This window comes from Sprattus sprattus (assembly GCF_963457725.1).
Source record: "Sprattus sprattus genome assembly, chromosome: 3".
Lineage (NCBI taxonomy): Eukaryota > Metazoa > Chordata > Actinopteri > Clupeiformes > Clupeidae > Sprattus > Sprattus sprattus.
The window spans coordinates 24,123,991-24,146,137 of record NC_137922.1 but is presented as its reverse complement, the minus strand read 5'-3'; the positions used below and the strand labels follow the sequence as shown (position 1 = coordinate 24,146,137).

The 22,147-nt window shown below is 46.9% G+C and overlaps 1 protein-coding gene across 1 annotated transcript in view; it reads right to left on the bottom strand.

The window, feature by feature from the left end:
- Positions 1 to 2,765: 2,765 nt before the first annotated feature.
- The window catches only part of ahr2 (aryl hydrocarbon receptor 2), a 99,055-nt gene continuing 79,673 nt past the window's right edge, over positions 2,766 to 22,147 (bottom strand). The window contains exons 4-11 of the mRNA XM_080834828.1: positions 20,158 to 20,247; positions 13,021 to 13,141; positions 11,973 to 12,112; positions 11,242 to 11,444; positions 10,650 to 10,759; positions 9,702 to 9,843; positions 7,251 to 9,267; positions 2,766 to 6,573 (exon numbers count right to left, since the gene is read on the bottom strand). Coding sequence (XP_080690954.1) covers positions 6,466 to 6,573; positions 7,251 to 9,267; positions 9,702 to 9,843; positions 10,650 to 10,759; positions 11,242 to 11,444; positions 11,973 to 12,112; positions 13,021 to 13,141; positions 20,158 to 20,247 — 2,931 coding nt within the window. The 3' untranslated portion in view covers positions 2,766 to 6,465. The remainder of the gene's footprint in view (positions 6,574 to 7,250; positions 9,268 to 9,701; positions 9,844 to 10,649; positions 10,760 to 11,241; positions 11,445 to 11,972; positions 12,113 to 13,020; positions 13,142 to 20,157; positions 20,248 to 22,147) is intronic.

Below are 22,147 nucleotides of genomic sequence, written 5' to 3'. Positions count from 1 at the left end.
ACGGGCGAGCACGTCAGGCCCTACGAGCTCACGATCAGACTCATTTGTCCAATCGCAGAGCAGCACAGCACCGAGGAGCCGCTAGTTTTGCTTGAGGGACGGAACTGTTCTGCAGGCTCGTCAAAACACAGACAACAGTGAATCAAGATAATTTTAGTATAGGATTAGATTGGATATTTAAGAAAACGAAAAATATAAAGTGTCCGTAAATATATTGACCATGAAGTAGGGAACTTCGAAGAAATTAGGAAGCATTGTAGCTGTTCTCCTCTTACACGCCTTTTTAATTCTCAACATTTTCTGAGACAAAACATTCAAATTGCAAATTGCAGCAGAAGTGTGGTATTAGTTACTGAAGCGGATACTGTTTGGACATTAGTGTGTTGTAGTGTTGTGTATTAGTGTGTTGTAGTGAGTGATTTTAGATGTGTTGCCTGTGCGACTGCGAGGAGATGACTGTTTGTGTGTCCAGGACAAACTCATCCTACCATATGCAGACATTCTTCTCCGTCCTCCAAAGCACACAGCTCCAGCCATTCTGGCTAATGTAGAATGTAGACAGGTGAAACTTTAGAAGCTCAGGATTTCAAAAGCTTTCTTGGTTTACTGTCCATTTTCCAGATCTAACTGAAGTTACCAAAAAGGGGAAAAACCCTCACCTTTTAGGCCATGAAGAAAAAAACAGACATAAATGAATTGATGTTTGTAACGGAATTCACACTTTCTAGTCATTATGTTATAGAACATTTGATAGCATATGCATATCAATTCAACATTGTTTTAGTCTAGAATTCCTGAATTACTTCATAAGCTAAGGGGGTCAACTTGAAATAGAAATGTGTGTTGCAATAAAAGCCTTGTATGATATATCTCTGTGGACGATATAATGTGGACCCCCTCGAAAACGAGATGGTACATCTCAAGGGGTTATCCCAAATAAAGAGAATTTCCAACTAATATTGTTCAACTATGAGTGTACTAATCCAAACCCTTCAACAAGAGACCAACAAGCTATATCTCCCTCCAGCTTCATGGGTCATCTTTAATCTATTCAGCCATTTATTCAGCCACCCATTCACACAGACACTCAATTCTATCACATTTCATCGTTTTTGAAGCCACAGTTCGTCCCCGCCAGATCTGCCTAAACCCATCATGATGGCCGGCGTCTAAACAGGGGGGTGGGGATGTGTGTCAATTTATTCTGGGAAAGTCCACTGCGCCCCTTCAGCCCCTCTGGGTGATAGGAACACACGATGCATAATGAATTACCGCTCTGGCTCAGACCTGAGATGGGCCTGCCATTCTTCTCAGCTGTTGTGTAACTTTGAGGGAGAGAGATAGAGAGAGATAAACAGATAGAGAAGGATAGAGAGGGAGAGAGATAGAGAGATATAGAGAGAGAAAGAGAGGGAGATAAAGAGAGCTAGAGAAAGATCGAGGGAGAGATAGAGAAAGAGAGACAAATAGAGAGAGCTAGAGAGAGATAGATAGAGAGAGAGAGCTACTGGGCCATGGAGGGGAATCCATGGGTGGAAGCACCCTCTTGTGGTCATAAGAAACTATAAGAGAAAACATTTACAGTGCTACCATCACTGACAGTTAAGCACCAGCTTGCCTGCCTGACTTAGACATTCTGTGAAAAGAAGATATCACAAAATCTGTAGAGTCATCAAAATGCCTTTTAATAGCGCAATAGAATAGAATGAAATATTAATATTGAGAGGCACAGAGAAGAAGAGGCTCTTTTGCAATTACAAAAATAACAAGTAAAAAGCTCAAAGCTACAATATAGATATGCTGTACTTTAGGAAAATCGGTCAAAAAAAAATGGCTTACATATTTAACAGCTGTGCATAAAATGTACAAAATAGTACACGATAGGTGAGGGCTCTTATAAGGCCAGGTAGCACACACAAACAAACACACAAGAAATAAAATGCAATTAAAAAATGTCAATAATACAATGATACTGCATTTACAAGAGAAACCTGCCCTCACACTCTCCTTTTTGTCTAGACGGCAGATGACTGTGGATTGGATGTGGCCGGATGAGAGCCAGAACTGAGCCAGATCTGAGCCGGAACCACTCCAGAGTCAGCTGCTAGATGTGGCTATTTGGGGGAGGTGTCTGCGGTAGCAAGTGCTTTATTTGTTCCATTGTTCTAAAGCATGCAGAAAACGCTTTTCATTAGTTGAGTGGCTGCGTAGCGAGGAACCTGAAATGACGAGAATCATTCGGAAAGTTGGCACCAGTGTGTTGCGCTCTCCATTTTGTGAGGATCTAGAAGGTTGCCAGGATTCCACGCTCCAAACACTGTGTGTGTGAGTGTGTGTGTGTGTGTGTTTGGGCGATCAGAAAGAAAGAAAAACTGAAAGTGGCAAACCTCTGCTAGGACTCTGGTAGACCCTTCTGGTTAGTCCGCCTGCACTTTCCACAGTGAACCACATCAGCCTTCTGGGAGCTGTGTTCACTCTCAACTGTCTCCCACCAAAACCAACAGGGTTCAACCAACGATCAACCCACATACTTCATGGACAGCATCAGTCAGCAACTCACTAAAAATGTATCAATACCCTGTCACTGCCACCAGTCACTGCCTCCAATATAACCAAACCATCATTCGAGGGGTCCTCCGAGTCCTCACTACCAATGGAGAATCTTCTCTGGAGGTGTACACAACCAGGGATCACACCACTGTGACTATGAGTTATCATTTTGGAATTATTATTATAATCAGTTACAATTCTAAATAGTGTTTGTCTGCCCCCCCCCCCCCCCCATGTTAAAGCATTCATAGTTCTTAGATAAGTGGCATACATTTGTTGGGGCATCACTACTGTTGCATCTATGGTACCAATCTAACCTTTCATCTCCTGTCTGTTACATCAACAGAGCCAGCAAACAAATCGCAGTTAAAATCAACATGCAGAAGCCATTAAATGTCCTGAAAAAAAAAAAAAAAACTAAACAAAAAAAAAATACATATATAAAGGCACTTGGGTTGTTTCCTCAGGTGAGGCTAACTGCTGTGGGAAAGTGTGTAGTAAATGTGTGTCGTAATCTCAATTAATCGTGCAAAGGACTCTCTGTCTTAGTCCGAGGGCATTCAGAAACTCACCCGTCTGATCCCCAAGCTCAGGCAAACTGTCCGAACACACTGCATAAGAAACCTTAGCTGCCACGTAACGTTCTGGTTTGGCTGCGGGGGTCACTGACACCACCTTCAACGAGAAGCTCTGTAAAGTTGCGCAAAAATGGAGATATTTGAGAATCTTTTAACTTTGGTGTGTGAGTGGCGTCTCGTGTGGATGAGTCCACTCCACTCCACTCTTCCAAGGGCTAATCTCCTCTAACAGCAACCTCTTATGGACACGGACAGACACTCTATGCGAAAGAGGGGAAAACCCATGCTTCCAGCGCTATAGACTATCTCGCCCTTTTGTACTGAATTCATAGTCGGCCATATTCTTTAAGATATTGAGGTAAGGTACGTTACTTACATTTATTTTGCTTTATTTACATTTCAATAACAGAAAGCAAAGTTCATTTGTAATAAGCACAGTCCTATTTGGAATATACAAAGGCTACACTCTGGTGAAATGTGAATTTAAGGCACATGGGGTCTGCCAAGCCACCCTCTCGCCTCTGCTGAAACCCCTCCTCTTCCTTGTTGACAGTCAACGGCACCCAATCAGAATCGCCGTGCTGCAAAAGGACCAGGAAGTCTAGCACAGAGAGGGGTGGACACGCTAAGCTTCAACAATCTACGCTAGAATACAATTTCGAACTTGCTATAGAACATACATACATACATTTGAAGGAAAGAAGGAAAAAAGAAAACAAACAAACAAAAACAATAACAACAACAAAAAACAAAACAGCAATAATAGGTTTGATTGCTTTCTAGAAGCTAGCCATCTCAGTGCTACGGACATCTGCTGGCTTTCCCGTGATTGGTCTTCTGCATGCTTTAGGGATGTCATTTTGGGCACTCCTCTCGTTAAAGTATCTCCTCTCCTGAACACCGGGCCTGCTCAGGTGGGCATACAGCACACGGGCCATTAGACAGCCTTGGTGTGTGTGTGTGTGTGTGTGTGTGTGTGTGTGTGTGTGTGTGTGTGTGTGATGGGCGGAGGGGGGGACTACTAGATATTTCTCCCTTTCTCCAGCAACAGAATCACAAGTTTAGAACAAACAGAGAGAGCGAAGGCAGTTAGAAGGACAAGCCTGACAGGACAGGAGGAGAAAAAATGGCTCATTGACATGTCTGATATTTTTGATTAAATGCTTATAAAAATATAAAAGACACATTCATAAAACAAAACAAAGAAGAGTGAATACATGTTATCCATTAACATTTTGATTTATATACTTTGTTACAATGTGATATATTAAAACATAATGCAGACATACATACATACATATGGTGATTAATCGATACTAAAAGCCAGTCGGCCACAAAAAGGAGGCTGCTCTCTGAAGACTGACTCAGCTGTCAATCAAAAGGAGGCTGCTCTCTGAAGACTGACTCAGCTGTCAATCAAAATGAGGCTGCTCTCTGAAGACTGACACATCTTACTTACAAGGGACAGCAATACTCCGGGGAGGATCTCTGTATGTGTGTGTGTTTGTATGCGTGTGTGTTTATATGTGTGTGTGTGTGTGTGTGTGTGTGTGTGTGTGTGTGCTCACCCTCCTGCTCACAGCTGAAAAGACCTGTGCTGTAGTGAGCAGAGATGTGTCTCGTCTCTCCCCTCCGGACATTTAAAAGAGAAGCAGGAGGCAAGGACGGCACTTTTCTCATTACACACACACACAGTGCTGCTCCCATGTATTGAGATATACTTTATGCTGGCTACGTGAAAGAGAATAGGCTTCTGTGCTTCCTGTGTGTGTGTGTGTGTGGTAAGTGCACAGGTAGGACATTGACAGGAGGAACTGACACAGACAAGCTCTAGTGTGAGTCACACCCTTCTCTTTTGGAGTATAGAACGAACACACAGAGGGAATTCTGGGATAGCAGTCGAGACTGGAGCAAACGCACAGAGGGAATTCTGGGATAGCAGTCGAGACTGGAGCGAATGCACAGAGGGAATTCTGGGATAGCTGGAGCAGATCAGGCTCAGACCCTACTCTAATCTGGCCCAGATCTGACAACGGCAGCATGACAACTTCTCTCTTCTTTTTTTCTCCCTCTCTTTTTGCTTTCCTCCCTCTTCTCTCTTCCTCTACTGTTTCTGTCCCTCACTCTCACTCCCTTGTCACCCTGCCTTGTTCCTGAGGCAGATGACTCTCCTTGCCCCTGACCCTTAACCCCTGACCTCTCAGCCTCCCCATCTTGGGCCAGGTTCTCCACCTGCTCAGAGCCAAGCTCTGTTGCTGTTCACAGGGCGTTTCATGGGCCTGCTCTCTCGGGTTCGGGCCTGGAGCCATGGGAAGCACCTGGAAGAGGCGCTGTGCTAACGGGGCTATGCTAGCCGCGCTGTGCTAATAGCGCTATGCTGGTGGCGCTTTGCTAGCCGCGCTATGCTGGCCACGCTTTGCTAGCCGCACTATGCTAGCCGCGCTATGCTAGCCGCGCTGTGCTAACGGCGCTGTGTACTGGATAGTAATAAACTGGAAATGTATTCATTCAATAATTCAACTTGATCCGGGCCATTCTATTGCAGTGTTGTTTACTGTGTGTCTCTGTTTCACCAGAACCTCATCTATGATGTGTGTGTGAGTGTGATTGTGAGTGTGTGTATGTGTGTATGTGTTGGTGTGTGTGTGTGTGTGTATGTGTGTGTGTGTATGTGTGTGTGTGTGGCCTGTGTGTGTGTCTCCCCCCGCCTTCTGCACACTTACTTCATTAGAGAGACCACGGGTAGCAAACTGACCTACCACACACACATCTACTCACACTAATTTCCTGTGGCTTTAAAACGCAAGAAAAAACAAAACTGGAAAATAAAAAAAACACTCAAGGCATATTAAAAGTGAGAGTGACAAAGATATGGAAATACAAATGCATAGAACAAAAAAAACAAAATAAATATTTTCTTTTGCACCTTCCTGGTATTTAATCCTTGACTCCAAAGAGCAGAGCACAGAGTTCACGATGCAAGCCTTCTGCTCGCCTGCAGGTTCTTCCCTGACTCTGCTGCTGCTTCCATTTCATTTCCTTTTCAATTTAAAAAACAAAACAAAAAAACAAAATGTCTGACTGACGGATGTCATGTGAGGTCCTCTTTTATAGGTTTCGAGCTGCGGCTGGTACAAAAGGTGTGTCCATCAAATCTCCTGGACTCCACAGAAAGGCAAGTAGAAAGAATCTCAGAAGGCATTTGTGAGCCTGTCGTTGGTTTTGTTTTTAAGTCATTTTGGATCGTTTTTCTGTGCTGCTTCGTCTGTGCTGCTTCGTCAGGTCTCACGGTCGGTCATTTTTTCACGGCACAAATGGCAAAGGGGAGCGTGTGCTTTTAGAAATCACAACAGTTGGCCTGACTGTTCTCTGAGAAGTATGTGCTTTCGTTGCCCATGCCAGGGAACGGGAAGGAGTTGTTGTCATTTATCAGAGGGTTGGGGATCTGCAAAAGGGGAACCAAATATTGACAAACTGTAAGACGCACGACTAACTGAAGTAACTGAAACTTCCCCCTCTGGCTTAAGACGTCCAGTAAACAGTTGCAATTCTGCTGAAGTCTGTACTTTAATTTACTATTTATATCACTTTGCACTATCCTCGCACACACAAGCAAAGGACTCTATCTTTGCACTATCCACACATGCACAGGAACAATATCTCTCTGCACTCCTTGCACTACTTTCCTCATGAACAGCAACACTTGACACCTATCCTTTACCTGTAAACACCCCACTCCCTGTGTTCATGTTCTCCCTATGTGTATTGTTTTTATTGTGATCCATGTATGTATGTTTGTGAGCTAAGTGTATAAGCTACTGGATGACCTTAATTTCCCTCTAGATTAATAAAGTATCCATCTATTTATCTCTATCTATCTGAATGACGTTCTGTCACATCATTACGAAGCAGAAGTTTTTGAATTCCAGGTCTGAAAGGTGCAGAACTTATAAAGAGCCAAACAGGAGATGACATAACTTAATAATATTGTTGTGAAATGTATAGTGATGTGATGAGTGACCTTCTGTGTGTGGTTATCGATGTTCACAACGGCGTACAGGTGTGCAGGTGATCTTGTTTTTAGTCGTTCAGCCACTAACTGCGAGACAAACGGTGCCTTACCTGCATCTGGCCGTTGCAGTTGATGAACTGCCGCTGTGCCAGCAGGGTCTCCGCGGAGATGCCCGCGGTGAGCTGGCAGGCGAGTGGGTTGAGGGGGTCCTGCAGGGGCAGCGGGTTGAGGGGGGGCGTGGTGCCCAGGACGTCGCCGGGGCTCGCCTGGTAGAAGCAGGATGGCTGCTGCGGGGGAACGGGGTTCAGCAGGACCTTCATCTTCTGGCGAGCCAGCATGCCGTCCGGCCGCAGGTTGTTAAAACCCACGCCGTTAACCAATGAGGACGGGGCGGGGGCGGGGTTGGGGTTCGGCGAGGTCTCAAACATGCAGCTGTTTTTGGACAGGTGAGGGGCATCCATTAGCCCTGACTGAGGATTGGGGTAGCCCCCGGGGTAGACCCCAGTGGCGGTGGCGGGGTTGTTGTTCTGGGGCCTGAAGCTCGTCCCGAAGCTTTGAGTGTTTTGGGGAAGAAGCTGAGACATGGGGTCTCTTTGGAAGTCTGTGGTCTGACTGAAGCAGTTGGACAAGTACTGGTGTCCATTTGGTAGAGGGTTGGGAAGCTGCTGCTGTGGGATCTGCTGCTGCTGCTGCTGGGGCGGCCACGAGCGCAGGCTCTGGTCCTGGGTGCTTTGGGTGTGGAGGGAAAAGCGCCCTTGCAGACAGGCGGCCTGGGGCACGTCCGTCTGGTTTGAAATAGCCTGGGAGCCGGCTGCACTGGCCATGGGGGACGCCCACAGCCTGTCCTGGCCGTTGGGTTGGTTGAGAGCCTTCTGCCCCTGAAACGCAATTGGCTGAGAGGGCAGAGACATGGTCTGTATGGGGTGGTTTTGCATGGTGGGGACGGCTATCGTGTTGGGGTGCACTTGCCCCAGCATCTCCTGCTGCCCCGTCAGAATCCGCCTCTGGGGTACAGATGCCCTGCTGTTGGGATGGGGGCGGTTACCAAGGGGCCCGGGGGCCTGGAGCCCCAGACGCAGCTGGCTCTGGCCCTGGGGTTGGCCGTACGGGCCGGCCAGGGTACCAGGGTTGAAACCCTGGAGTTTGGGTCCGTTAGGCAGGCTTCTCTGCCCATTCCTCAGCGGGAGAGACTGGGCGAGGAGGTCGGCACCAGTGGGCACCGACTGGGCCAGGGCGATTTCTGGGCCCATGTGGGTGAGTTTCATGGTGCCCCGCGGCGCCACCGAGCCTCCACTGGCCGTGCCGTCCTGACGGCTCACAACGTTGCCCTGCAGCTGGGTGTTGTCCAGCATTTGCATCCCCCCTGGGCAGCCAAAGCCCTGCCCGGTAGCTGCCAGGATGGAGGTCTGCAGCTCCAGCTCTGGAAGGCAGTCTGGCAGATCCACAAAGCTGTTCTGGCCAGAGAGGGCGCTCTGTGTGCCCTGCTGCTGTGTGGAGGGCAGCTGCAGGCCGTTCTCCGCAAACAGGCCTTCCACGTAGGAGAAGATGTCGTTGGTGAGGATGTCGTTGAGGTCCACGGAGGTCTCGTTGTTGGTGGTGTTCATGCGCAGCAGAGCGTTCTCCCACTCCTTCAGCTCCAGAGGGCCAAGGTCCGTCTCCACCTGCAGGTCCTGGCACAGGTTGGTGTCCGTGATGATCTGCTGCAGCGTCTCCATCATGTCCTTCGCGTCGGCCTCCGCCTTGATTGCACTCGAGACGGGTCCGGTGGGTGCTTGTTGCCATGGGTCCCCGTGCACGTTCATCACGGCGTGGCAGTCCCGGAAGGCCTTATCAATGGGGATCTCCATGGGCATCTCCATGGGCAACTCCATGGTCGTCTCCATGGTTATGGGAAACTGGGAGTTGGGCTCGCCGTTGTACAGCAGCTGGTCCTGCTGGAGCATGCAGCCCAGCATGGAGCTGGGGTCCACGGATATCGGGTCGGGGATTTTGGGGATCTGGGGCGGGCCTTTGAGGGAGGCCATGTCGAGGGAGGGTGCGCTCTCATAAAGGACAGCCTCTCCTGTCGCAAAGTTGAAAGGAAGTTGGGTCTTCCTCTGGTGCAGATTTTCCTCTCCCTCTTCATTTCTGTCCAAACAGAGCAGAACATGATCACATTAGTCGTAATATATATAGAGAGAGATAGAGAAAGAGAAGAGAGAGAGAGGGATAGAGAAAGAGAAGAGAGAGAGAGAGAGAGAGATTATAACCCTAGATAATTACCATAGTAGTCATCAGGTAAGACTAAGAACTAAGACCATGAAAACGCATCTTTGCAAAACCCCTTTCAGAAATATGATCATTTAGGCTTAAGGTGAAGGACAAGGAGACAGAAACTAATTATTCATTTTAATTAAGATTAATAAATCAAGTATTAAATAATCAATACATTTATTAATAAATCATTAATAAATAAAGATAAATTAATCTATATTACGTAAATACAGAGGAAAGTCCTTATACAATTCATGTCCCCATACATCTGGGTCTTGACACAGAGGAGCTCAGGTGTAGAGACTCACGTTAGGGCCCTCTGGCGAGCCACGATGAAGTCTGGCCGTCCTCCCTTGTAGACCAGTCTGGCGTTGGCCTGAACCCACAACCAGGTGTTCCCTTTGGTCAGGAGTCTGAAGATGGTGAACCCACTCTCCCCTGTCTTCATCACTGCAAGCCAGAGTAGAGGAGATGGTCAAACAGTGTTTGATAGAGAAATGTAAAACTCTGACTATAATCCAGTATGTAGGTGTGTTAATCATATGGCTTTGTGTGCTGAAACATGGCGTTTCTCTCTCTGTATGTCTTTGAATCTTAAGTGCTTACGTTTATATCTATGTACGTGTGCTAAAAGTGTATCTTCTGTGTGTGTATAAGCGAGGGCTGATGAGAAGAACTAGTAGTCCTTCTTTTCTGCCTTTCTGATGCATACGTTGCAGAAAGCATAGCGAGAGCTGACCTCGGACTTGGGAAACGCACCACGTGGTTATCTGATTTGGCGTCCGAGAACGGCAACCTCAATCTATATAAATCTTGTGTGATGTGTGATATGTTTAACATTGCTTCACTCTCATCTGTTGCGCGACAAGCTTGTTGAATAAAAAGATACTTATACACATCTCCGAGGTAAACTTGAGTGTGAAATTTCATCCTGTTAAAACTGGTCTAAATTGTAATTAGGTTATCTGAGTTGTATACTGTATATTAACTTTATATTTATAAGAGCTTTTATGGAAAGAAACTCAAAAGGAAGATATGCCAATGGTGCTGGTGATAAAAATGATGATAATGATGATGGTGATGATGATGATGAAGATAGTTCACATTTTGAAATTAACACCATAAGCATACAGATGATGATAATTATCATTATTTCTAAAGCATTTTTTGTGCTATTGTATCTGTGCAGAGGATTTGCATGTGTTTAGGGAGAATCAAACATATGACCTTTGACCTTTGGCCTGGCTGGGACTTACTCCTGACGTGGTTGTCTGCACAGTACATCATGTCGGCCGCGTGGATGAACTGGTAGCCCGAGCCGCGCATGCAGAGCTCCGTCTCCGTGTAGCCCAGGGCAACCTTCCCCCTGCACACACAGAGAGATAGATGAGAGAGGGGAGGAAGAGAGAGAGAGGGAGAGAGAGAGCGAGATAGAGGGGAGAAAGAGAGAGAGAGCGGGAGGGAGAGATAGATAGATAGATAAAGGGGAGGAAGAGAGAGAGAGATAGAGGGGAGAGAGAGAGGGAGAGGGAGGGAGAGATAGCAAAGAGATAGAGAGTAAAACAGTGGCACAACGACAGAGATCAACACACAGCAGCATTCCTTTTTTCCGACAGTACTTCCTGTGGACATTTCTAGACACCATTTATTGAAATATTTTCATACACACTACTTGTCATGAATATTACTTACTTAACAAATTGAACTCAGTTATACATTACTGTTCCATCCATCCACCCAAACACGTGTATGTGTATGTGTGTTTACAGAGCTGACCTGGTGCTGACACCTGTCTGTGTGTGTGTGTGTGTGTGTGTGTGTGTGTATATGTGTGTTTGCTGAGCTGACCTGGTGTCCACGCCGATGGGCGTGAAGTCCAGCTTGTGCTTGGTCTGGAATATGAGCGTCTTGCTCCTGATCTCCAGGATGGACGGAGGCTGCAGGGGCGTTGCTATGACGAAGAGCGCCAGCTGAGGATGAGCAATGGTGCCGTCATCAGCCATCTTGTTCTGCCCGTGCACGTACTTCAGACGCCCATGGAAGTTCAGAGCCTGGGGACGGAAGAGGAAGAGGAAGAGGAAGAGGTGACCTTCGATGAAGACTCCTTCACAGACACCAGTTAGGCCTCCAACGTTAGGCCAGTCGACTGCACCGAGAACCATGACACAGGTCTCTATGGCTGCGTGTTAACACTGACAGACAATACATACACTCATGGACATTTGTGGTCTTGGTTGGGGGTGAGGTGGGGGCTGATGTCTAATTCAGAGACGTGATATTTAGGGGTGACATGATTCCTGCACGAGGCAGAAATGTGAGCGCTGAGGCTAACTCACACTAATCTGTCATTTTGGGAATTATTAGCGATCTACAAACAAACAAACAAACACTAAAACTATCAACAACGTCTTCGTCAGCTTGTTGTTGACTCCCAACTTAACAAACAAAAACAGGTGCTGGCGGCACAGATATTTAATTTCTCTGGCCTTCCTGCTCTGTGTGTGTGTGTGTGTGTGTGTGTGTGTGTGTGTGTGTGTGTGTGTGTGTGGTCGGAGGGAGAAAGGAATGGTGAGGAATACCAGGAATCCTGAGGAGTTGTCCAGGAGACAGCGGAAGCGGCAGCAGAAACTTCGCTCCAGGAAGGAAGAGTTCTCCGGTGGAATGTGCAGTGGGTTGTAGTTCATCAGGTTGTTGGTGATTTCACTACTGCTCTGCATAGCTGCTCACACACACACGCACACACACACACGCACACGCACACGCACACGCACACGCACACGCACACGCACACACACACACACACACACACACACACACAGACAGAGACACACACACAAAGACACACACACAGAGAGAAAGAAATGTCAGCTAATTTCACAAGAAAGAAACAAATGAAACACAAGAAATGAAAAAAAGAGAAGAAAGATCCTGGAGCATGAGTCACTGTCAACATTCATCACAACGTTTGCACAATGGTGTCATTTTTTTTTCTTTCTTTCTCTCTTTTTTTCCTTTTTTTGGATAAATGAGCCCAGAGAACCTTAAATCCCCCCACATGAATGGTCTGGTCCACATTCCATGAGTGTTCCGTAATGAAGTGCCTGTTCCGACTGGAGCTCTATTTATTCTCCAAGGCTGCTGGCCCCAGTCAGCATCACACACTGATCTGCCTCACACTATTGCCACACGACCCAAACTCATACTCACCCACACACACACACACACACTTGCACCCACACTTGCACCGACCCAAAATCAAACTCCACTAAGCTCCAGTAATCCTGGGCCCGCTGGTTTCAAAGCGCTATTTGTTAGTTTGTGTGTGTGAGCGTGAGTGTATGTATTTGGTAGTGTGTGTGTGAGCGTGAGTGTATGTATCATGGGTGTATGTATTTAGAAGTGTGTGTATGTGTGTGTGTGTGTGTGTGTGTGTGTGTGTGAGTGTGTGTGTGTGTGTGTGACCTTGTTTTTGGTTGTGTTTGTGTGTGAGTGTGAGCATGGGTGTGTGTGTGTGTGTTTGGTAGTGTGTGTGTGTGTGTGTGTGAGTGTGTGTGTGTGTGTGAGTGTGTGTGTGTGTGTGTGTGTGTGTGTGTGTGTGTGTGTGTGTCGGGGGCAGGGGGTACTGACTGTCGCTCCCCTCTGTGCCGTCTGACTGGGTGGGGTTGAGAGCGAAGTGAAGCTGGCGTCTGAACATGGCGCGGTCGTCCGTGTGGATCAGCTCGAAGACGCTCTGATGGACGACGTCAGACTACAGAGGGGAGAAACAGGGTCAGGGTTAAAGAAGTGTTTAGAGTGATGGCTCCTCCACCACAGACACACACATACACTCACACACACACTACCAAATACATACTCCCATGCTCACATACACACACACACACACACACACACACACACACTCAACTAAATACATACTCCCAATATCTCACACACACACACACACACCACCAAATAAATACATGCACGCTCACACACATACATACACACACACACAGCACAAGCCAATGGGGCAGACACAAAACTGTTACACCCTCCAGTCAACATATTCAGCACTGGAAGGTTGTGTGAGAACAGCATTGCACTAAAGCACCTGATCAGTAATGGCCACGACCTCTGCAAAAGAGGACTGATAAGAGAACAGCCTTCTGTTGTCACACTTGACAATGAAAGAATGAGAGAATGAAAATGAAGAAGTGCTGCCCCCTAATGGTAGGACTATTCTACTCTCTCTCTCTCTCTATCTCTCTCACTCTCTGTCTCTCTTTCTGTGTCTATCTTTCTCTTACTCTCTCTCTGTCCCCCCCTCTCTCTTTATCTCTCTCTCTCTCAGTCTCACTCATTCTCTATCTCTTTCTCTCTCACTCTCTGTCTCTCTCTTTCTCTCCCTCTCTGTCTCTCTCTCTCTGTCTATCTTTCTCTAACTCTCTCTCTGCCCCCCCCCCCCCCCTCTCTCTCTCTCTCTATGCTCTGTGTCTCTGGAGATAATTAGGTTCCCAGCAGGCGCAAGCAAAGCGACAGTACTGCAGGCAAGCGGTGGGCAGGGAGTGAGCCGCAACTGAGCCAGAACTGGGCCGGACCTTAGCCAGAACTGGGCCAGCAGTGGTCCCTAGCCAGCTGCTGGGGATTATTATGGGATATTTATGACATTGAGGGGGTTAGAAATGGACCTCACGTACACACACACAAGCACACAAAAACACACACACACAAATGTAAAACACACATAAAAACACATGCAAACATATTCAGCATTCTAATATGTGTATTAAGACATTTTCAGACACAAACATGAAAAAAACTCACACCCATTCTGCCATCCAGCAACCCAGGTAAACACACACATACACACAGATTGTACACAGTTATATAAACCACCACCCACACACTCACACACACACACACACACACACACACACACACACACACACACACACACACACAGACTGTACACAGCTATGTAAACCTCCAACACACACACAAACACACACACACAGAGTCTTCAGGGGTCAGAGATACTGGCAAAACAAGTCTGTGTTACACAAAATAACAATGACATTCAACCCTGCACACACCCTCACAAACATGCGCGTACACACTCGTGCACACACACACACACACCAGAAAAGACAGGAGCAACTTGTGGATTTGTGGATTTCAAAGTAAATCATAATTTTTTGAGGCCAACAAACACAAACGGCCAAGTATGAGACTCTGAGTACTCACACACACACACACACACCAGAACTGGGCTATTGGGTGTGGTGCATTCTGGGAGTTTCAATGGCAGCACCAGACACTTATCTGGTGCTGAGTGCTGAGGCCTCGCGGCCATCGTTGCCTCGGCGATAGCTTGTTTTGGTAAGTGAGGCGCACAGTGCTCTGACTGGCTCCACTAGTGCTCCCCGAAGCAGCTGTGAGAAGAGTGCCCTGTTCCAGCCTGTCACACACACACACACACACACACACACACTCACACGCACACGCACACGCGCGCACACACACACACACACACACACACACACACACACACACACACTCACACATACACCAACACACACACACGACACACACATCTAGACAGGCAAACACTACCACACAATACACAAAGGCACAAACACAAAAATGCAAGCAGACACACACATGAATAAACACGTACACACAAAGTGTTGTTTCTTAACCAAGTGATCTTCACACTCGCACGCTCCAAGATAAACACTGCTGTCAGAGAAAGCACCAGCACATGCCTCCCATCCCGTCCGCCTGTGTGTGTGTGTGTGTGTGTGTGTGTGTGTGTGTGTGACTCGCATCTCGTCCGCCTGTGCACGCCTGGCTCCACCCCAATTAGCTCCAGGACAGAGGGGACCAGATCCGAATTCTTTGCTGACTATGTGTCTATGTGTGTGTGTGAACTTCCGAACGAACGGAGTGCCTAGACGTTGTCTGGGTGTTTGTGTGTGTGTGAGTGTGTGTGTTTAGGTATGTGTGTGTATGTGAGCACAAACAGTATATGTGTTTATATGTGTGTGTGAACTTCCGACAGAACGGACTGCCTAGACGTTGTCTGTGTGTTTGTGTGTGTGAGTGTGTGTGTTTAGGGGGGTGTGTGTATGTGAGCACATATATGTGGCTATGTGTGTGTGTGTGTATGTGAACGTCTGACAGAACGGAGTGCCTAAACACTGTCTGCGGTGAGTCAAGCAGAGGAAGCAGCTAATGTGCTGGTGGATATGTGGCTAAAGGCTGGTTAGTTTGTTGGCTGGCACCATGCTTTGCACACACACACACACACACACACACACACACACACACACACACACACAAACACACACACACACACACACACACCATGCTTCATGGAGTTGAGCTTCAAATGAGTTGGCAACACGCTTAAACAAACACACAAATAAGTCAAACATCCTTGCTGAAGAGATGCCTGTCTCTCTCTCACGTATGGTCTCTGACACACGACACACACACACACACACACACACACACACACACACACACACACACACACACACACACACACACACACACACACACACACACACACACACACACGGCCTGCCTTTCATTCCTGTGCTTCACTTTTGCATACTAATTCAATTCAATTACATTTCATTGATGTAGCGCCAAAGCAATAAAACTGTCTCAAGGCACTTTACAGATGAATGAATGAAACATGCAATCAAAAGGAAATGCAGATCAATCTGGGAGTGAGTAAACCTAAGTACCTGATGTCTTAAGAGATCTGTTAGGCGACAGACGCTAGCACTCACGGGTTTAGCCTCCTTGCTAGCACGCCCGCCTACCATGCCCAAGGTCGCGTCCTGCCATGCCCGAGGTCGCGTCCTCAACTCCAGTGCTGGACTGTGCTTGTCTGCATACGCATGTTTCCCTCATACGCAAACTTGTAAACTTGTAAAAGTAAACACATGCAGATATTTTCTCCTGCCTCCCTCTCTCAATACTCTTTCCTTCTTTCCTTATCTTTTGTGTATCACTTCATCAGACATGATGTGTCTGTGTGTGAGTTTGTGTGAGAGTGTGTTTGTGTGTGTGTGTGTGAGAGTGTGTGTGTGAGAGTGTGTGCGGAGCGTGACCCAGGCACAGTGTTGTTGAGAGGGCAAGCACTGCTGCAGGGCCTTTGTTGTCGGCGGGTGGGCAGATGGAACGTGTGTGTGTGCGCGCGCACGTGTGTGTGTTTGTGTGTGTGTGTGTGTGTGTGTGTGTGTGTGTGTTTGCGTGTATTTGTGAACATAGTGCCTGTGCCAGCCGGTCATGCCCGCCTCATCTGCATCACGCATGACTCACACATGTCTGCCGTATGGTACCCTGTTCTCTGTGTGTGTGTGTGTGTGTGTGTGTGTGGGCAGGATAGCTACACGGTGCCTGTCTACCTTCCAATAACCTATTAAAACCCATCGGCACCCCAGGCCACGCTTTCTTTCCTTCTCCCTCTCTCTCTCTCATTCTCTCCCTCTCTCATTCTCTCCCTTTCTCTTTCCCTCTCTCTCTCTTATTCTCTCCCTCTCTCATTCTCTCCCTCTCTCATTCTCTCCCTCTCTCTTTCTGAAGCTGTTAGCCCATTAATACTCCCTTGAGGGAGATGTGTCTGAGAAGTGGGGCTTGTTTGCCGTGAACTTCTGACTTTCAAACAGTCTCACACAGATATGCATGCAATGTGGAGTGGTGCCAAGGGCGGAGGGATGTAGCTCTCTGTGACACACACAAACACACACACACACACACAACCACACACAACCACACACACACACACACACACACACACACACACACACACACACACACAGGAACTTCATCCTTTAACGTGTTGACAGGCTGGTACAGCCAAGACACATTGAGATGCATGCACAGACACAAATACAAAGTAAACACACACACATGCACGGCACGCACACACACACACACACACACACGTACACACACACACATTCATGCATGCACTCGAAATCACCCAGACTCAAACAAAATCACACCTACTGAAACAAACTCATATACAACCTTGCCTACATGCACACAAATGCACACACACACAACACACTGAGGCCAATCTATTCCTGAATATCAGATTTATGTGTGTGCAAATGTGTGTGTGTGTGTGTGTGTCATCACACATCTTCTCACTTACATGGTGACTACATGTGTAGGCATTGCACATGACTCGTGCAACACGAGAAAAACAACATTCAGTTCATTAATAATTTTGACCACATCCACATTCACACTTAATCTGGACCAGTGACAGCTCTTTGTTTACAAGAGAACCAACGACAAATATGTGTGTGCGTGCATGTGTGTGTGTGTGAGTGTGTGTGCGTGTGTGTGTGTGTTTGTGCGTGTCTGTGTGTGTGTGTGCATTGCCAGACGTATGTGTTGCTTTTTATCAAACACATAGAAGATTCTGGCTTTCTATGCTTATCTACTTGCAGAGCCAATGTTGTGACAAACCAGAGCTGAAGGATTCTCAACATTTCCCTGTTTTGTCCTTTTGAATGAGCAGACACACACACACACACACACACACACACACACCGAGACAGGTTAGGCCAGTTTGTCTAAGAACAACACTGAGTGATTTAGCACTGCCTACTGTACTGTGTCTCACCACGTTGTGTGTGCCCTTTCACAGCAGACATGCTTGACAACAAGGATAAAGCGAGACTTGGAAAAGCGCCACAGCTCCACGGCTTTGGACACTGTGTAACAATGTGTCAAACACGCTCACTGAAGCACAGTGAAAGATCTCATCCGTCTAAACCAGGAAATGATAAACAGCAGACATCTTTTCATACACGGCTGTAAAAACACCAGCATTTGGGGGGTAATGTGTTGCGTATTCCTTAGAGGTTTTCCAATCGTTTAGGACATGCACCCAGCCCTTAGTGGTCTAACATGGACCATCATCATAACCACTTCCCCTGGCTCCCCCACAGTCTCCTCATCTCTACTCTGGTTTCATCAGGACACGGGACACATCCTTCTATAAGAACTGGGATGTGGGACTCTATTTCTATTCTAATCTTTGCGATATGTATTGTGAAAACTCCCCATGTTCGTGTGTTTATATATATATTTTTTTTCATTTTTAACCTTTTTTCATTATATATTTTGCCTATAAATGTGTCCAGAATTAGGAAGGAGCTTGTGTGTTTTCAAAGTAAGGAAGAAACTTGTGTGTTTTCAAAGTTTCTGATTACTTAACGACTTCTCCACCTCCTGTACCACTGTGTCACCCCCGGGATGTGACAGGATCTGGGATGTGACAGGATGTGACAGGATCTGGGATGTGACAGGATGTGACAGGATCTGGGATGTGACAGGATCTGGGATGTGACAGGACGTGACAGGATCTGGGCGATGGTCATGTCTGTGTGGGCTTAAACACTACTGAAGTTCCGTGCATAATGTCACGTGTTTGTCAATGAGAGAGTACTCAACAGCGTCTGGTGTGTGATCTATACTGCGTGCTCCTCAGAGGATCTCCAGTGGGCGTGTGTATGTGTGTGTGTGTGTGTGTGTGTGTGTGTGTGTACTGGCGGCATTGGTGTGGTGCTGCTCTACTCTGTGTGTTTTTGTTGTTCTGCCAGGGCCAGGCTGACTCTCTCCACCAGGCGTGTGGGTGTGTGTGTGCATGCGTGCGTGCGTGTGTGTGTGTGTGTGTGTGTGTGTGTCGGCACCCTCTCATTTAGGAGGAGCAGAGGCACGATGACATGTTTATGACAAACAAAACGACCGCGGAGAAAGGACACAGAAAAGAGAAGAACGGCAGGGGTAATGTCGACCACAGAGGCGCCATGGTACTGACTGCTGTTTACAGGAAGAGAGGACAAAAATGAAAATGTTTTTGAAAAGAATTAATTCAGCTGAGTATAGTAAACTTTAGAACCGAAATGACAAGACAAAGAGAAACACCTTTATAGCAAACACATACTGTCCATTTAGCTAAATCTTAGGCATACCAAGGGCATAACAAGTCACTGTATCTCTATTAGCGTCTACCCATCAGACAGACTAACCATCCTGCAGACTAGCTTGCTAACCTACCCTTCAGACAAACTAATCAGCCTGCAGACTAGTTTGTTAACCTACCCTTCAGACAGACTAACCAGCTTGCAGACTAGCTTGCTAACCTACCCTTCAGACAGACTAACCAGCTTGCAGACTAGCTTGCTAACTTACCCTTCAGACAGACTAGCTTGCTAACCTACCCTTTAGACAGACCAGCTTGATAACCTACCCTTCAGACAGACTAGCTTGCTAACCTACCCTTTAGACAGACCAGCTTTATAACCTACCTTTCAGACAGACTACATGTGGTGATAACACAAGTGGGCAGAATATGCAGCTGCTTCAGCCAGTGGGTGCTACACAGTAGAGTGTAATAAGCCCCTGGTGGTGCATACTAAAATCTTTTAGAAAATACATATGAACCTTTCTTTCATTCTTTCTTTCTTTCATCCAGCCCTTGACTTAGATTCCAGTGGTATTCTCCTTGCTTAGTGTGTGACAAACATGTGTTAAGCACATACACACACACACACACACACTCACACACACACACACACACACGCACACACACACACACACACTCTCTCTCTCTCTCTCACACACACACACACACACACACACACACACTGCGGTGCTCAGAGTGTGTGACACACATGTGTTGGGCTGGTGAAGATGACTCTGTGTGTGTATGTGTGTGTGTGTGGAAGATGACATTGAGGCTGCGGTGCTCACCTGGTGGAAGCCCAGGTAGTCCTGGATGGTGGGGGAGGAGTAGAACACATATCCCTCCGCAGTGACCACCAGCACGAAGCCATTCAACGCCTACAGGAAGCAGGAGAGGACAACATACTGTAAATACATGCGGTATGTCAAGATTCACATTAGGGCAACCACTTCTCACAATGTACCAATAACCACCAGTAAATCCCTCCTTTTGGGTTGGGTGAGGAGGAAGGAGTGAAAAGATGAGCGTGTGTGTGTGTGTGTGTGTGTTTTTGTGTGTGTGTGTGTGGGGGGGGGGGGGGGGGGGGGAGGGGGGGGTAGCTTAGGTAAACATCCCACGCAATTAGCTGTGCCTTTGTTCAGGTGTTACACATGACAACAGCACAGGGAGAAAATATAGCTTCCAGTCACGCACAGGATCCTGGAGCCAGACCTCAGGAACAATGGATGAGTGAGTGAGAACGAAGACAGAATGAAGGGGAGGGAGAGAGAGAGAGAGACAGGGAGAGAGAGAGGGGGGGGGGGAGAGAAAGACAAACAGTGAAAGTGAGAGAGAAGGCATGAGAGAGAACGCGAGTGAGAGAGAGACAGAAAGAGTTAGAGATGGGGTGTGTGTGTGAGAGAGAGAGAGAGACAGAAAGAGAGAAGGAGTTACATTTCTGTCCCACTGCCAGAGCAGTACCACACATTGCTTTGAAGCCGAAAGATTATTCTCAGTCATGCCAATAAAGCTTATTGATTGATTAATGATCAATTGAATCTTATTGAATTTAAAGATTGATGAAGGATGAGGGTAAAGATAGAGAGAAAGGGGGCTAGAGAGAGAAAAAGAAAGAGAGAGACAAATTAAACAAGACTGAAATAGGCATGGAAATAGGTTTCTTGCCCCCGCATAAGTTCTAACTGCTAACTTGTGGTTTGAGTGTTGGGTGCTTTCAACACGGCCCGCTTCGGTAACACCAGCAGAAGGTGTGAACACCAACCAACCCACATGTTCTCAAACAACCCTGTTCTACATGCGGAACTGACATTCGACTCTTTTGAGTAATCATTGCTCAAGATCAGATCGGCCTTAAGAGCTCAAGCTTTATTCAGCATCACAGACCATGACAGCACTTGGCCAAAAATGAGCTGTAAAAATAAACAAAATAAATAAATAAGCAGAAAAAAAAAATTCCCCTAACCTGATGATGGGATAAACTTTTTCAGCTGTAAAAACTTCCTGTCATCTAAGTCATGGGACTGTCAAGGCCAAACCGTCTTCCTTCAGTGCCACCCTTTCATACTGACACAAACATTTCCTTTGACGGCTGGCTTGCATACTTGGGCAGAAATGTGCTTACTTCTCTTTTTTTTGCCTTCTTTTTCTTCGGCAAGAAATTTGGCGGAAACTGCAATTAGCACAATAGCTGCCTTTGTTACCGCTGGTTTTATGGGAATCTGTTTTCCAGCGTTTAAAATATGCTGACCTTATTTTACCGGTTTCTCTTACTCACTCACACACTGCGAGAGCTTTTCCTCCGTTCACTCTCTTTTGCTGTAACTTCACTCGTTTCCTTTAAAAGAGTGAAACTACAAAAAGAAAACTGAAAAAGAGGCATAAGAACGTGTCACCTTTGTTTCCCTCTGGCCCTTCAGCACATGCGGACACACACACAGGCACACACACACACTCACACACAGACACACAGACACAGACACACACACACTCACACACAGACACACACGCACACACACACACACACAAACACACACACACACACACACACACAAACACACACACACACACACACACACACACACACACACACACTCACACACAGACAGACACACACATACACACACACGCACACACACATTGTGAGTTAGGGAACGAGTGGTATATTTACGCAATGACACCAGAGAGTGCAGGCTTGGTAAAGGGTATCACACGCCTGTGATTGGGCCGCATGTAATTATATTACTAGCCTAATGCTTACAAGCGGTAAAGAGTCCGAGT